Source organism: Panthera leo, chromosome F2, assembly GCF_018350215.1.
Source record: "Panthera leo isolate Ple1 chromosome F2, P.leo_Ple1_pat1.1, whole genome shotgun sequence".
Classification (NCBI taxonomy): Eukaryota; Metazoa; Chordata; class Mammalia; order Carnivora; family Felidae; genus Panthera; species Panthera leo.
In genome coordinates, this window is record NC_056695.1 from 42,861,913 (window position 1) to 42,879,268 (window position 17,356).

Consider the following 17,356-nt stretch of genomic DNA (forward strand, 5'->3'; position numbering starts at 1 on the left):
CAGGAAAGACCCTATGTGTCTGTAGTTGGAGATCCAGAGACAATAATTCAGTGGGAAGACACCTGTTCGCAGAGGAAGGCTGCATGGGTGGGAGAGTCCCGAGGGAGGAGAGGTGCTGTCTGAGGGGGTTGAGGATCCCAGAAAGAAATAACTGAGGCTTACCCAAGGGTGGTGGCGTGGAAGATGCAGAGAGAGGGCTGGATATGAGAGCTGTTCAAGAGGGTCAGCTCAACAGGACGCCAACCCCGTGTGATAGTGTGAGTGACTCCACGGTTTCTAGTTTGTGCCACTGGGTGGCAGTGTTGGTGGTAGTAACAGATTGGGGGATATCACAGAGGCCCGTTGAGTGAAAGGAGATGAATTGGGTTAGAGCGCTGGGATTTGAGGGACCCTTAGAACTAATAGCTGAAGGTATCCCGTATCGTGGGAAATGCCAGTCTGTCCAGTAACACTGGAAAGACTTGGTCAGCAATAGAGGTGAAAGAGTTGAGGGCCACTGGTGCACAGGGCATGGTGGGAGCCGCTGGATTCGGGTAGGGGAACACCTCGTGGGCAGGAGAAGCTGGCTGAGGATGGTCTGTGGAGCAGCCACACTTAAGAGGCCAGGCCTGAGAAACAGACTCAGGAGAGCAGGCCTTTGAAGAAGCAGAATCCCCTAATGAGCATTATCAGTGCCATGGAGGGGGACCTGGCCCAAAAGGAGACCATTGGCCGGGATAATTAGATGTCTCCACTGCCCATATTCATGGCCTTTACTAAACATCAAGATTGGAGTGAGGTGAACATTATTCAGTAGGAGAGTTAGGTTTGACCATGCCTCCCTTACTCCTCAGAGAAACAAAGCCCCTAATTATTTCCCTTGCTTGGTAAGAGAATATCTCCAGGCCTCGAGGTTAATGCAGAAGCAGAGATTCCCGCATGCCGGTTAGTTAAGTTTCTCCTCAGCGGTTGTGTGATCAGTCATCGGCAATTTGCATGCTCATTACTCTGACTGGAAGCCAGGGGAGATCTTCCGCCCTCATTGCCACCACACATGACGCTGTCGTGTGCTGCCTTGGCTCTCATCCCACATATTTTTCTTCTTTCTCTTTTTTTTCCTTCTCTTTCTTTAAACAAAATCTGTGCAATTGCTGTTTTAAATCCAGGCCCTGACATTTTAAGTGGATGCGTGCCTAGGTTTTCACAGGTGTGCTTGCGAACCCATAAATTACAAGCTTTTGTCTCCTGGGACAAGTGTGACCTGGGCCTCTAAGTACCCAGGTGAAGTGGTAAATTTGGCAACCACAGCGGCCCCTTTGTGTGGCGATTGTGATGATAAGCACCTGTCGCTCCTGACCTGCCAGTGTTTGCCTGCCTGCAAGCTGCAAAGCCCATTCTGTCCTTGCAGGGACAGGGCTAGAGAAAGCAGAGCTCCGCACTCCTGCCCTCCAGTGGGCAGAATCCGCAATGACGGGCAGCCCTGCGCTCACCGCCCCTTCATCCTGTGGAGTAGCAGCTGCCTGCCAGCCTCCCCACCTCCATCGCACCGCGATGACTGGTCGCAATGACTGGTCTGGGGACATGGGACCTGCCTCCCACGCTCCACTCCCTCAAACCTAGGACAGTCTGTTTTGCCCTTCGTAAAGGAGCAAACACATACATAAGCTTACACACTGCAAATGCTCTAGTCTTCCCCACTCTTTCCATGCCATGAAGATGGTACATTTAATGGTGGTGTATGTTAGAAATCTGAGCAAGTACTACAATATGTTAAAGGGTAGAAGTTACTTTCACTTTATAATCTTAATGTATTCATTCATTACCTAATTAAGAAAAAAATTTTTTAAGTGTTTATTTCCTTTTGAGAGAGAGAGCACAAGCAGGGGAGGGGCAGAGAGCGAGGGAAGCACAGAATCCGAAGCAGGCTCCAGGCTCTGAGCTGTCGGCACAGAGTTCGATGTGGGGCTCGGACCCATGAACTGTGAGATCATGACCTGAGCCAAAGTCAGACACTCAACCGACTGAGCCACCCAGGCGCTCCGCTGCCTAATTTTTTTTTTTCAATATATGAAATCTATTGTCAAATTGGTTTCCATACAACACCCAGTGCTCATCCCAAAAGGTGCCCTCCTCAATACCCATCACCCACCCTCCCCTCCCTCCCACCCCCCATCAACCCTCAGTTTGGTCTCAGTTTTTAAGAGTCTCTTATGCTTTACCGCTGCCTAATTTTTTGATGGGGGAGGATATGAGCTTCCTTTTCTTTAAATCCCTCATCTGTGTATGTATGTCCACTTGCATATGGATTTAAAATAAAATGAAGCAGTGGGCCTTATATTTCATGTTCTGTCTCCACCATGCCGGCATTCCCACTTCACTGACCTAGAAGGAGAAGGCCCGCCAGAGCACTCATACTCCTGTCTTTCTGCACTTAAGATGACACTGCACACCCAACAGACGCTTAACAAATGTTGACTGACAGGAACGGGGCCAGAGCTAGACTGCACACTGCAGTGATGAGAGTTCACAGCCCTGCCTTGCCTGCAGTCTCGGCTCCACCCTTGCATCTGGGGGCTGTGCACAGGGATGCTGCTGGTCCTGGCTATTCCCGGCATGCTTTTCTTTCTCCGGAGGTGGGTGAGTGGATGGATGGATGGATGGATGGAAAGAGATATAAAGATGTGTAGACATAAAACCAGTATTTGTTTATCTCTACAGCCATCCCTAAAACTTGGATCCAGGAAAATCAAGAGACCTGTGTTCAGGCTCCAGTTTTGCCACATACTAAACGTGTGCCTTTGAATAGACACCTCTCCAAACAATCATTCCCCTTCTGTGAAATGAGAGGAGTTGAAATGAATGATATCTTTTGGATCTGGAATTAGTTTTGGGGTACCTGAGTGGCTCAGTCAGTTAAGTATCTGACTCTTGATTTTGGCTCAGGTCATGATCTCATGGTTGTGGATTGAGCCCCACATCAGGTTCTGTGCTGAGCATGGAACCTGCTTGGGATATTCTGTCTCTCTCTCTCTCTCTCTCTCTCTCTCTGTCTCTCTGTCTCTCTCTCTCTCTCTCTCAAAATTAATACAAACTTTTAAAAATTAAAAAGTTAAGATTCTCGGAGAGAATTAAAATTATTCCAGAAGAGAAGGTTCTACCATGATTTCACGACTGTTCACATAGTTGGTTCAAGGTGACAGCCTCAACAGGAAATGCAGGAGAAGAACCAGAGACCAGATAGGGAGAGTGCTTTGGTGTCAGTGAGTTCCTAGGGCAAGGAATTCTAAAGACAGGAGGGACAGACAGTCATTTTGTTTTGTTTTGGTGATTCATTTATGGTTGGGAAAGTCAGGCCTGGCCGGAGGGCCTGGCGGAGGTTCATCTGTCCTTAACAATGCTGAGGCACACCCTCCCTCTCTCGTTTAGTGCTCTGGCAAGGCACCCAGAAACTTCTCCCGGATTTTCAGTGTTTTGGCACATGTTAAAACTTCGGACTCTTGTAGATGCTATTCTTTGCTTAAATTGGAGTATAATTTAGGGTGTGGTGCAAGGTGGGTGGGGAGTCTCGGGGAAGTAGAGGTTATCCCTGCCTCTGGGTACCCACAGGCCATGCCCCTCTCATTTCACTCAGGGGTTTACAGAGCGGTTTTGTTTTCTCTGACTTCCTATGTACTTACAGAAGAAAAACAAAAGCAACCAGAACTGGGGTTGGGGTGGGGCCACAGAGACAAAACAGCAGTGAGAGAGCAGTGCAGAGCCACCCACTCAGACACTGTGGGCCTCGGTCCTAAATGCCCTCCAGCGCCACTGTGCTCCCAGACTGAATGAAGCTCCTTTTTCATTCAGAACTCGTCTTCCCCACGGAAGCTCACAAACTGAGAGTCCTTGTAACTTTCCAGTGATGGGGGCAGAGGATGGGCCGTGAGAACCAGAAATAAAGCATATACAATCCTATGTATCCTCTCTAGGAAGACCTGCAAAACTGTGCAGAAAATACATCCCACCTTATCCTACATCTAAAAATGATCTTGCGTTCTGATTATTAGCGTCGTAAGTAGTAACTACGGTCTGGTCATCACTCTTGTCAAAAGCTGTGGGGGGACGCTCTCCCCAGCCCTACTAGCTCTGCCATTTTGTAACCAGTGTCCTCAGAGAGACAGTAGAACCACATCAAGCCGTCCTCTGTGCATTACTGTTGAGACCCTGAAAGTCTGGGAAATGGGATTTCTTTTTTTTTTTTTTTTTTTTTGGTGCAACATTGTTTTATGAAATATGCTTGGTTTTCTCTGCCAGGCCTTCACCACCTTCCTGTGTCTGTACGGCATGGTTTGGTACGCAGAGCACTATGGTCACCGAGAAAAGGTATGGAAGGAAGGGCAGAGATGGTCTCTGTAAAATAATCACATCCTGCTTGGAGCTTTAGCAGGGAAGCACATTCCTGTGAGAATGTGGTGTAGCCAACTGTGTGAGCACGCAGGTTCAGTCCTGCCGCTGTAGAAACGTAACCGGTTCAGGACCCGTTCCCTATCGGTTGCTGTCCTTGCTTGTGAGCGCCCTGTTCAGTAGGTCAGTGTTTTTATCCTCCCTTTTATAAAGGGGCTTAAAACCTAATTATGCGTCTGCTTAAAAATAATATTGCGGGGAGAGCCCCGGACTGGGTTTTGAAAGGCTGGGTTTTATTCCCGGCTCTTGTACTTTGCGTAGGCCTCTTTGTGACCCAGCCTGGGGCTCTCCCCCATTGTAAATGGCCCGCCCTGCCCACCGTGTAGTGGACACAAGGATTAAAGCAGAAAATGGATGTGAGTGAGCTTAAAATGCTACAGCAGTCTTGCAAAGTATAATATCTTTTTAAGTAAAATAATAGCTTTCATACTCGATTCATACTTAATTCGTATTAAGTCTGAGGAACTAAAGGTTCTTTCTAGACAATTGATTCTGTACCACCTGGAAGACAGTCATGGCTTTATAGCCAAGGAACCTACGAATGGGGAGGTTCTGTCACTTGCCGGTGGTATAGGGGCGGAGTGACCTCCCTCGCTTGTCCTGCAGCCCCAGGGAGTCCTTGAAACTCCATCACTAAGTCTGCTTCTCTCTCTAGACGTACTCCGAGTGTGAAGATGGCACCTACAGTCCAGATATCTCCTGGTCTCATGGGAAAGGTACAAAAGGTATTTCTTCCTCACTGCTTAAAACTTGACTGGGTTCTTGGGCGCCTGGGTGGCTCAGTCAGTTGAGTGTCTGACTTCGGCTCAGGTCATATACTTGCGGTTCATGGATTCGAGCCCCACATCGGGCTCTGTGCTGACAGCTCAGAGCCTGGAGCCTGCTTTAGTCTCTCTGCTCCTCCCCCGCTCTCTCTTTTCTCTCTCTCTCTCTCTCTCTCTCTCACTCACTCAAAAACAAACAAACACTAAACAAACAACTTTCCTGGGTTTTCTTCCTCCCAAGGCCCAGTGAGCAGATTTGGAATCAAGATTTATCCTCAGAATGGTGATAAGTGTATGCCCTGAAGGGTCTCATGTCTACTTATCCCATGTCGTCTGTTACTTATTAATGAAAACTGCAAAGTGCTGTCAGGATCTGCCCAAGAAACTTGCTTCTAAAGAAGAGGCACCATGTGGTTCTGCCTCTTCTGACACAGGAAAACATAACGAGGCGAGGCCCGTACCGTCCCAAGCACCCTATTGGGAATGTTCTTCCTCTTGGCTTTCATCCTGAGTGAAAAGGGTTAGGAAGAATTGTGCACTGGGAGGAGGAGCTTTCAGAAGAGGTGGGTTGATTTCATCATATTTATTCAGGAGGCAGGCCAGAATAAAATTCTGGTAGTATAGCCGGGGATCTCCCGTTGGCTTCTCCAAGGAGCCTTTTGGAAAGATTTGGGGCTACCTGGGTATTTTAAAGAATTAAGGCTTATGGAATGATACCAAGGAGGCTCCACTGGCCAGTAATCTCTGGGCAATGCTCATGAGCCCATTGGAAGGCTGCCTGAGGGGAGAGAGTTATGAACACTGGAGATGGTGAAATTTAGCTCACAGAATTGCCCGGAGAAACCGTGGGCCCAGGGAGAGGAAAGCACTACTGTTGCGGTTGCTTTCCTGAGTTCTTTTGGGGTCAAGCTTTTTCGAGCTCTTTCTGGGGAAAATGCTAGCATGCTCTCTGCTGAGTTGCCAGTCACCCTTTTTGAGACTCCTGAATCAAGGAGTCGATAGGCGCCCTATGTTGGAACGCTGCTAGAAGTGGACGGAGGGGTTCCCTGGGGTCCCGCCCTTCAGAACCATCCCCTCACAGATCCGTTCTTGGCACTTGCAGGCCCTTCTCCATTGAAAAGACTGCACGAAGCAAGCAGTGGTAGAGATATAAATGAAAAGTAGACAAAGAGTAAACTAAAAAAGAGAATCTTCAGAGCAGTAAAAGAATCTCTTGGACAAAGCCAAATGGCCTTTGCAATGAAGACCAAATTCTGAGAAGTTTTTTCTCTGTTTGTTTGTTTGTTTTTTTAATGGCCGTCTTTGGTGGAGATTTCCTCTGGGGCTGGATCTGAGCCCTGGAGCAGAGAACTCTCTGGCTTGACTGCTGGGCCAGAGGTTGGCCACACGCTTAGTCTTTGGGCACAGCCAGTCCAATGCCAGGAAGTTTTTTGCTCACCTCCCAGGCCTTCCTTACACACGGTTACCCGGAAGGCCCACCCTCTCCCTGCTCCCCCACTTCTACCCTCCACCTTGCCTGATGCCTGCTGGTGGCTCAGCGTCCGGTCGACACGGAAGTTTTTCTCTGAGGTCGCAAACAAATAATGGTGTGACAAATACTGCCAACTGTGAGAGTCTTGAGGGTGTGTGCCATCTTCTGTGGGAGGCTCCAGAGCCGTCATGAGCAGAAGCGGCCTAGGTTTTAAAGGTGTTCTCTAGATCAAATGAGAGAGGTCGTAATGTCTTTACTTTCATAGAGTCAGGAATTCTTTCTCATTTAGGGATGTAGAAACTCCGGTGTATAACAGGTCAAGGGGCGGAAACCTAAGGGATGCATCCTTTGGTTGTGAGGGTAGACCCGACACCCATGTGGTTTAATTGTTCCTCCTTGTTCTTTGGTTTCATTTTTACGCTCACTTCTAGACCCCATTCCCATGAGCATAATCCGCCTTACACAGTGAGAGTGTAAACACTCTTCGGGATGCCCTTGCTCCCCACGCCCCCAGCTCTGTGGGGCCATCCCCTTGCATACTCAGGCTCGGCTGCTGCACTAGCTCCGGGCTGGGGTTTCAGGGCCTTGCCTTCGTGTATCCATGAGGCCACTAGGTGGAGCACATGTATCAGAAGAGGGCGGCCTGAACGGGACGAGCTGCCCATCTGAGGAGCGAGCCCGCAAACGCCACGCTCAGGGTGACAGCGTGTTCTCATTCCTTTCGCCAGGTTCTGAAGACAGCCCACCCAAGCACCCGGGCAACAACGAAAGCCATTCTTCCAGAAGAAGGAATCGACATTCCAAGTCAAAAGTCACCAACGGAGTTGGAAAGAAATGAAGGAGCCCGGTTAATCGCAGACGTCCCAGAGAGTGCCTAGAACCGAGAGGGAGACAGAAAGGCTTGGACCTCCCTGTCGGGAGGGCAAACATGCGGTGCCATTGGGACGAGGAGAGGGGACTTGGGGGTCATTATTTGAGAGCGCGTGAGTCTTGTTTCCCACAGACCCAGCCACACGAGGCAGGTCAGTGCCTGGGATCCTTCGCCAGTTCGGGGTCTCCTCCAACTTCAGCACTTGGCGTGCGGTCACTGGTAGCCGTACGGAGCATCTGCAGGAAGGGCGGCCTCTCACTCACAGCTGCCCGGAGCAGCACCGCTTGTGTGTACTGTGGTTGCAGTTAGTTGAAACACCTTCATTCAGACAGGGCATTAACGGTACGTTAACACTGGTGACCAGTTTTTATTTTTATAAATCTGCCTTTCCCATTTGACTGATTGGTTTAAGTTCAGGCCACTCTTCTGTCTTTTATTGTTGGTATCTTATTTGTTGTTAAGTTAGGATGCTTAAAAGCCTTCAGAAGCCACTGCTGAAATTGAGTTGGGGGAAAGCTCTTCTCTCTCCTAAAGAAGAAAATGGGGAGAGCATTTGTGTTACTGTCTGGCAAACTCATCCCCCTTTTAGGACCTGAAACCACACAGTGGTGTAAACCAGTCTGAGGAAAGACTGGCTACCTACATAGGATCCTGGGCTTCAGATCAGAACCTTTTTTGTTTGTTCTGAATGTCATTTGTCCAGAGTTATCCACAGTGCACAGAAGTGAGCCTGCTTGAGAGGCGGTGCACATCGCAGCTTCTCTCCCAGCCAGGTGCCTTTTACATTTTATTTGTTTTCCTTCCATGGTGTATTGCTGACCTTGTCTTTTAGTCCCATGTGAGGTGCTGGTGAGTATTACCTTTCATCTGTGTGCCATGCTCTAGAACATTTACCCTGGTAGTTCACCACCTCTGATGGATCCCTGTTTTAAATAAAATAATACACGTTAAAGCCCATCAAAGATTAGTCTCTAAAAATGCTCGTTTCTTTGCATCCTATTGGTATTTTTCACCACTTGTAAGCAATTGCTGTGTTTTTCAAGTGACTTTAAGGATAATATGAATGTGTATGTGTGTTTTTATATAGTGAGAAGAAAAAAGAAGAAAAATACGTATTGTAGAGGACTTACAGATACATGTTACATTTCCTAAGCTCCCAAAGTAATCAATGGGAAATGAACAAGATAGTCATTGTGTTTTCACATGGCAATGGTTACATCAACCAAGTTGGATTTTTCTCTCTACCAAGTGATCGGCGCTCAGCCGATTGGCTTATAGATCTAAACTTGCCCAGGGAAATCGTTCTGTTCCTCATTTACAGAGCAGAGTTTTTCATGTCTTCTCCCCCTTTAAGGAAATCTTTCACCACAGAAGTGTCATGTTTTTCTTTTTCTGCAAAGGAATTCTGGGGTGAAGGGGTTAAATGAATCATGCAAAGCCGGGGTCACATCCTGTGCTCCGGGCCTCTGGTGATCACTTGGTCGAGAGCCTCACACAGACTTGCCGTGGCAGCCAGGCGTCTTGCCAGTGGAGGACTGCCTGTATTCGTTCAGCTGGCATGGTGGCCGGGGTGGGGAGCTGGCTGTGAGGGGCCGCGGCTGTGCGCCTTCACGTGCGGTCCAAACTGCAGCCCCGTCCTTCCCAGCAAGGACTGAGAGAGCCGAGGTCCCCTTTCATAAACCCACTTACACTTCCGTAGCCCATCTAAGGGCCTTTTTAAAACATCGGTACACCATAAACTCTCTTTGCAAGTAGGCGGGTTCATCTTGTTTCCTCATGCATTCTACTTTCCTGAGCACTGAGCTCCTGAGTACACCATAATATCATATACATGGTCCGCCTCAACTCTCCTTCCTGTACCTGGCCCACGTCACTGAGCGTTTCCAAGTTTGTTATCCGGGAGAGCCTGGTCTGGCACTTGAACGCTCCTCTAACTCCTCGTCGGGTCAGACTGATGCAACGTGTTTCCTTTCTCCGAGGCCGGCACAGAGGGAGGTACCTGTTTAGCACCCGGTGGCTGACTTTCCTGTGGGATATTTGAAAAGCAAAGTGCACACGAGACCATTTTTCCTCCACGGCTTTGTGTGAAATCCCAACAAAGCCCTCCGATGCTGTCTGTGCCTGTTCTTTGAGTTTACACTTTCTCTTTTCCCTTTCAGTAAAAGTTCTGGGCACAGTAGGTACAAAACCAATGCTTTCTGTGACCGGCCAGAACCTCGGCTGCCATTCCTCCTGGACACCATACTGCTGGGTTTGGCCTACTTTTTCACTCGTTTCTATGGAAATGGACCTCACGTTGATGGAAATAGATCAGAGGCATCATTTAATATCAGAAATGATTCTCTTGCAAATCATCTCACGTTGGCGATTTGCAAACTGCCCTCTTAAAAGCCACCATTGTTTTTGGACATAATGCTCAAAGAATGTCTTATGTGTTTTTCTCCATAAGTAACATTGTACTGAGTATTAGCTACTTTTCCCTTTTTGTCATTCTTGGGCTTTCCATGGCCCTTCCCCACTTTTCTTGTGTCTGTTTTAACCATTTGTAAAAGACTTGACCAAACTGCTCCCACAGCAATGCTAGGACATTTCATTGACCCGTTAAGCATTTTGATGATAAAAGATATCCCATAAATGCCAGCCTTATTTTCACTAGAACTTCTATAGTGAACTTGTGTATAAAGTACTCACCCAGGAGAAATAAAATAAAATTCTTTACCAAACACATCAGGTTCAGCCCTGTTGGTCTTCCCCATGAAGCTGCATCTCTAAGTGGCATCTCTTTTTGTCAGAGCTCTCTTTGGATACTGGATTGTTTCATTCGTCTATAAGCGTGCACTTGGTCAGGCCCTTATGGGGTGGGGGGGAGGCTAAATGCAGGGTGGAACAGAACTACCTGTTACCCATTGAAAACCAGACTGAAGTGAGCACTTTAAACACAGGGGATTTGACTTACATGCTCTGAATTATGCTCAGCGACTCCTGCAGAATTCCTGGGCCCGCCACAGTGTTCACCAGGTTACTTGTTGTTAGAGAAACTAGAAATCCCACAGTCAAGCTGTTGTGATCCTCAATATATTCCCACTTAGAGGATTGAATTCAAGACGTAAGGAGAGCCAAGACTTCTGTCCATCAGTGTTTCATCATAGAGGCATCTCTCCTTCATACATGTGTGTGCTTTTGCAAGGGTTATATTTTGAGATTTGGTTCTTTGCAAGGGTCAGCATTAGTACCGGCTAAGACCGATGGGCTGTAGAGTCTCACTGCTAGCCCATAATTCGATTTTTACATTTCCCTTGATCACATTTTATTCTAAACCTGATGCATAGACTATCATAAGCGAAAGTCACAAAAATTTTTAATTGGAACTTTTTTTTATCTTTGATGCAATAAATACTTAACAGCTTTTTTTTTTTTTAACTTTTGCTATCTTCTATGAATTTAGAGGAATTATTTTATTAATGTCTACCAAAGAATGGGAAAAATAGTTGCACGTTGATTTTTTTGTTTTTTAGTTTGTTGGAATGCCGAATTGTAAAAATCTTCCTTGTCTCCTATGTTTACTAAAGAGTACCTTTAATCCATTTCAGAAATTCATCTGTGACTTTGTCTATCTTGACATTCCCTTTCTTGCAGCTTTTTTGGGTAGATTTTGAAGCTATCTGCCCTATAAGAAAATATTTGTTGTTATAGTCTCACACTGGTAAGGATTTGTAACAGGTCCAAGTAGCTCCAAGGTCTCCCATGGCGAAGCTCGGTTTTTATTATACATCATGATACTCTGACTGAAGACAGCACACATGGCTGGCCAGAGGGGTGGGTGACAGGCAAGCTTCCTGCCTGCAGTGCTGGCAAAAGGGACTCCTGGTCCCCAGCCTTCCTGTCCTGTTGGAGCAAGGAGAAGCGTATTGGCAAATCCATTATAAACCCAGTGAGGACAAGAACATCATTCAGAAAAGAGAATTTGTCCAAGAGGTTTGCTTTCACAGCTGATGCAGCCAGCCACCAGCCTCCTTAGCCATTCTGGGCTCACACTTGAACCTCTTGTGCCCCGGGTATTAATTATATTTTCTTTGTTATTGGAAGGCTCTGGAAACATGCTCCGAGGGCCTGCAAGTTGTGGGTGCTGATAATGTCCCACAATGTCTTGAAGGTTTTCTTCCATCTGCCTGGCCTCCTGCCCCCCACTCCCCACACAGTCTCTCCAGGGCCTCAGATACTGGTGTTTCTACACAGGCTGTGTTCCCGTTCTGGATGCTCAGAAAAGGTAACTAACTGTGGTTTTACAAACCACAGGAAATAAGAACTGGTTGCTTTTAAAAGAAAAGTAGAAAAATCTGAGACTAAAGAACCAAAATCCTGCATTTTCATGTCTGAAGTATACATACAATAGCCTTAATTATGGTGTCAAATTGCAGGCAGGGTTTATGTAATAATCCATACTGGAAAATCTTGACTGTAAACCTTAACTATTCCCTCTTGCCTGACAAAGTGCTGCTTTGGCTCGTTCTCATCAGTCTGACTGCAGACGTCATGGACTGATTAGGTATTTTACGGGTGCAACCCAGAAAAGACTTAAGAAAGATCTCCAGCTTTCAAAATGTTTAGAATCCTATGCCTTCTCTTGGAGTGGACAAAATCCAGACCAGGAGCGGGGGCATGTGTTTAATGGGCCACTGCTAACCTATCTTCCAGACAGGCTTTCAGAGGACTTAGAACCTTGGAAAGACCTCTGGGTGGGGCTCTGGGGACCCCCTTGCTGCCATGAATCTTCCCAGGGTGACAGTAACACTCAGCTGGTTTTGCTAGTGAGCCAAGAACCAGGATGGCATTTTCAGTTCCAGGGGAAAAGGGTGTCCCTGAAACCACCCTTCCCCTGCTCCATGGGTCCAGCACTGTGTGTGTGTGTGTGTGTGTGTGTGTGTGCTTTTTGAATCCTGTGAGTTTGGTGGTGTGATCCCCATTTTCCGGGGTCATGAAGCTTAGGGAGGAGAAGTCCTTGACCCAAGAGCACATAGCCATTAGAGGCTGTCGTATCAACCAGAGCCTAATGCTCTTTCTTCCACTTGAGGCTCCTTGACTTGATTCTTGTACACAGATCTTATGCCTCATTGCCAAACTAGAGCCTTCATGTACCCGCCCCCACCTTGCTTCCAGCCAGCATCAGTGGCCGACACATGGACAGTGAGAAGCCTGTTCCGATAGAGGCGCCCAGGCCTTTGTCTCCCCTCCTCCCCCTGGAAGGAGGCTTGGTGTGAGTCAGCTTTCAGGTGTTCACTTTGTGAGGGAAGGCCAAACCTCCAAGCCTCTCCCCAGACGTTGGCTCCCCATGTGATTTTGGCTGGTCGTGTGCTGGATGGAACAATAACTAGTGTTTATGAGTGCATGGACTGTGGCCTCATCAGTCCTGTTTCTGTGGCTTCAAATGAGTCAAGCTGTCATTCCTTGAAGCAGGTCCCGTCTCCATTTGGGTACTTTTCCTGATGTTTTGACGCATTCTGCAAACTGTCAGAAGGCAGTTCCTCAGCCGACGGCAGCTCCCTCTACCTTCAGGAATCTGATTTATGATCTGGTGAGGCCATAAACCTCTGCTCTTCACTTCTGAAAAACAGCGAAGTATGGGAAAGAATGTAAATTATAAATACTGAATTCCTATGGTCAGCAATAATGGAATGGCCTGGGTTGGGTTATTTTCTTTTTTTTGATATGGTATGCATATGGCTTTAATTTCTAAGGGGCTGGGTTCCCCACTCCCCCAACCACCACCATATTTCCAGGGAGAACAGATAGCAGTAAAATATCTTGCTGAGATATGAATAAAGAGATAACATTTTTCTGATGACTCACCAGCCAAATACTTTGGAAGCTACCCTTCACAGCATAGGGTAATAGGTGACTGTCACATAGCCACACTCTTCCCACTGACCTGGTGCCACTCCAGACCAACCCCCGGTGTTCTCACTTAGCAAGCCCCCTCCCACCCCAATTTTAACTCTCTAGGAGGAGGTTTTCCTGTGAGATTTGTGAAATTCTCTTCCCGTCTTATCAGTCAAGGTTCTGCGCTCTAACCGGGAACAGACTTCTTTTTTTTTTTTTTAATTAATTAATTAATTATATATATAATTTATTGTCAAATTGGTTTCCATACAACACCCAGTGCTCATCCCAACAGGTAACTTCTTAACTGCTGTCACGAGCAGTGAGGACAGTGACAAAGTCATACTGAAGACCACACAGTGGCAGTGGGTTGGAATTTTCATTCCAGGGGTGGGGTCACCTCCAGCTTAGATTTCACAAGCTGGGCAGAAGCAGCACCCCCCCCCCCCCCCCGCCCCGGCTCTGCTGAGGCAAGAAGGAACCACCTGGTCACCGTGTGAGTTTCTGTTGTGGGTCTCACACTGCAGAACACAACGCCTGGGATTGCTGTGCCGGCGTTGAGCACTTTTCCCCTTAAACCCGACCTCATCCCAGTTCACAAGGAGGGGCAAAAGCTGAAAAAACACCCAGAGCCGCAGAGTTCCCAAGCCATTGTTCTAACAGCCCAAAAGTCGATAGGATTGTGGTCTGTGTGCGGTCAGTAAGTGTGCTGACAGCAGAGCCGTGAGTGTGAGAATATGGCGCTTATAATCACAGTCATTTCCACCCACAGAGACACGTAACCTCACAAGCACCTGTTCACCCCCACACCGGCCCTTCATGTCTTCCTGTAATTTTCTTTGGACCACATCTGATTCACAAATTGCCAGGCTCAGCTCGAGTGTGGGACGAGCCAGACCACACATAGGGCATAGGACCTGGAGGAGAGGGCCAAGGTTCTCAAAGACGTCCACGCGGAAATGCACATTTTGGTCCCCAAGGTAACCTCCGCTGCAGGCCTCCGTATTGTGTCTCTGCCAGAAATTTCTGTTCATGTACATCTGAGTGATTTCAGCAGAAAGTGAAGATAAACCGAGCAGTGGCGGGCAAAGAAAATGTCTGTCGGAAGGGTGGTTAATTTTACGTGTCGACCTGACTGGGCTGAGGGAGGCACCAGACAGCTAGTAAAATGTTCTTTCTGGGTGTGGCAGTGAGGGGGTCTGTGGAAGAGATTAGCATTTGAATCGGTACACTGAGTAAAGCAGATGGCCCTCACTAACGTGGGTGGGCATCCTCCAATCCATTGAAGGCCTAAATAGAACAAAAAGGTGAAGGAAGGGTGAATTTGCTCTCCCTGCTTGAGCTGAGACATCCATCTTCTTCTCGGACATTATTGCTCCTGGTTCTTGGGCTTTCAAACTCAGACCATGGCTTAGCCACTCCCCCACACCACATGCATAATTCTCAGGCCTTTAGACTCAGACTGGGTTACACCATCTACCAGCTTTCCTGGTTCTCTAGCTTGTGGACAGCAGGTCATGGGACTCCTCGGCCTCCATACCCTCCTGAGCCAATTCGTATGTAGGACATTTATATACATATCTCCTATTTGGTTCTGTTTCTCTGGAGAGCCTTTAATACAGTCAGCCTTGTGTTTAGACTGAGGTTTGTAAGTTAAACTTATGAAGGGAAATGAGAAAGTCGAAGTGGAGCCCGGTTCACCAGCCAGGTGCCGCCTTCCTTCAGCTGCCTGGGACCAGCTAATCCATCCAGGAGATTCCCATAAGCACCACCCCAAAAGGGGAGAGTTAAGTTCTCAGCTCCTCTCGTGCCCTTTGGCCTCTTGGCAGCTCTGTTCTCTCCGCAAGCCTGGAACAGCTTGCTTGTGGTGCATACAGCAAGTGGGTGCCAGGTTACAAACTAAAAAGTTCTGTTTCGCAGTGTTATGGTTGTTCCCCTGTGAGGAGCTGGCTGGGTCTGTTTCATCGGACCTGACCGAGGAGCTCCTGCTCCTATGTAAGCTGTTTCCTTCCTGACGAGACCCACAGCCCTTCCGTTTTTCAGGTGGTGACAGCAGTGTTCTTGAGGGTTCTTTACGGAGCCACAGGGGCTGGGCTGCCAGGGGCTGTGTCTGCTGGGCGTCTAGGGAAGATGTTCGTTCCATACCTTGTAAGGCCTGATTACTGCTTCAGTGAGAAAAGGGTCCCAAAGAAAAGGCACTTCTTATTGGTGGTTCTCCCCAAACTGAAATAATTATCTTTCATCCTGCTAACTTTATCCTGCTGTGACCGGTTTGGTTCGGGGAATTATTTTTGCTTTTGAAGGCAAATGTTCTTTCCTCTCGCATCTGCTCACCACCAGCTTTCCAAACAGGCAATGACAGACCATCGAGTAAAATGTTATATCCCCTGGATAAAGCACTTATGTGTTTCCTCAAGAAAGCCATGTGCAACATCCCCCCCCTTCCGAGCAAGTGTCTGTGTGAATCTGACTTCTCTCTGGGGTTAACTGAGCCAAAAATAAATCACTCCCTTGGCTGCAAGGAGAGGCTGACCTGCCATTCTGCAAGATTACAATCCGTAATCAGCCTACCGATCCCTTCTGCTGATTGAAGCCAGAAGACTGGGCTGTATTAAAAGATAGCTGAGGAAATGACACAGAATAGCACATTTTCACCTCTTTTCCAAAGCAAAGAGAGTTGCTCCCAGATGCTGTTTCTGCAGTCCAACTTCTGACTCGCAAACTGTTCAAGAAGGAGGTTGTGGATGGCAAAGAGCCCGCGTGACCTAACCTTCATGTTGTAACACGCACACATGCAGATGGTGGAAACCAGGAGACATTGGGAGGAAGGGGCTCAGGCTCAGCCTGTGGCTAAACCCCTACAGTTCACAGGTCAAAACATCAAGATGCCCCTCACACCCACTGGGATGGCTGCTTTCCAAAACAACGAACAAAAGAGCAAGTGTTGGTAAGGATGTGGAGAAATTGGAACCTTTGTGCCATGCTGGTGGGAATGTAAAATGGTGTAACGTATATGGAGAACAAGTATGGTGGTTCTTCAAAAAGTTAAAAATAGAGCTACCATATGATCCAGCAATTCTACTTCTGAGTATATGTCCAAAAGAATTAAAAGCAGAGTCTTGAAGAGAGATTTGCACACCCATGTTCACGGCAGCCTTATTCCCAATAGCTGAAATGTGGAAACTACCCAAGTGTCTATTGATAGACGAATGGAGCAGGAAGGAAATTCTGCAGTATGCTGCAATATGGAAGAACCTTGAGGACATTATGCTGAGTGAAATATGCCAGTCAAGGAAGGACGAATTCTGTGAGATTCCACAGATATGAGGCTCTCAGAGTGGTCAGAATCACAAAGATGGAAAGTGTAATGGTGGTGGCCAGAGGCTGAGGGGAGGGTAGAAATGGACAGTTGTCATTTAATGGGTACAGAGTTTCGGTTTTATAAGGTGAAAAGAGTCCTGGAAATGGATGGTGATGATGGTAGCACATTATGAGTATATTTAAAACCACTTAATGGTACACTTAAAATGGTTAAAATGGCAAGTTTTTATGTGTATTTTACAATTACAAAAAAATTGGAAGAAAAAAAAGACACAAAGGCCCAGAGTAGTCAAGTAACTTGGCCCAGAGTCACACAGCTGGCTACCCCGGGGCTAGGCTTTTGGTTGCCCCCGGATCTATGCACCAGCGTTCCCGCCCTCGCCCGCCCTGTCCTCCCGCCCACGCCCGCCACGTCCTCCCGCGCACGCCCGCCCGCCAGGACCTCCCACCCACACCCACCACGTCCTCCCAACCACGTCCGCCACATCGTCCCGCCCTCGCCCACCACGACCTCCCGCGCACGCCTGCCGCAACCTCCTGCAAGTTACGGACGCCAATGAGCTGTGTGTTGGTTAAGCAGCCACGGAGGGTGCATGTGTTTAAGGTATTTGTCCTTTCAACCAAATTTCT

The 17,356-nt window shown here is 47.7% G+C and overlaps 1 protein-coding gene and 1 long non-coding RNA gene across 3 annotated transcripts in view; both read left to right on the forward strand.

Annotated features, from left to right (window-relative positions):
- PTDSS1 (phosphatidylserine synthase 1) overlaps nt 1–8,490 on the forward strand; it is a 64,338-nt gene extending 55,848 nt beyond the window's left edge. The window contains exons 11-13 of one of the 2 annotated variants that reach the window (XM_042923171.1): nt 4,273–4,341; nt 5,078–5,138; nt 7,386–8,490. In XM_042923171.1, coding sequence (XP_042779105.1) covers nt 4,273–4,341; nt 5,078–5,138; nt 7,386–7,495 — 240 coding nt within the window. In that variant the 3' untranslated portion in view covers nt 7,496–8,490. Of the gene's footprint in view, nt 1–4,272; nt 4,342–5,077; nt 5,148–7,385 lie in introns of both variants that reach the window. The other variant, XM_042923170.1, reaches the window with a different exon arrangement.
- An 8,730-nt stretch (nt 8,491–17,220) lies between these two features.
- Nucleotides 17,221–17,356, forward strand: part of LOC122211188 — a 58,947-nt gene continuing 58,811 nt past the window's right edge. Inside the window, exon 1 of the long non-coding RNA XR_006198549.1 lies at nt 17,221–17,330. This is a non-coding gene — a long non-coding RNA (uncharacterized LOC122211188). The remainder of the gene's footprint in view (nt 17,331–17,356) is intronic.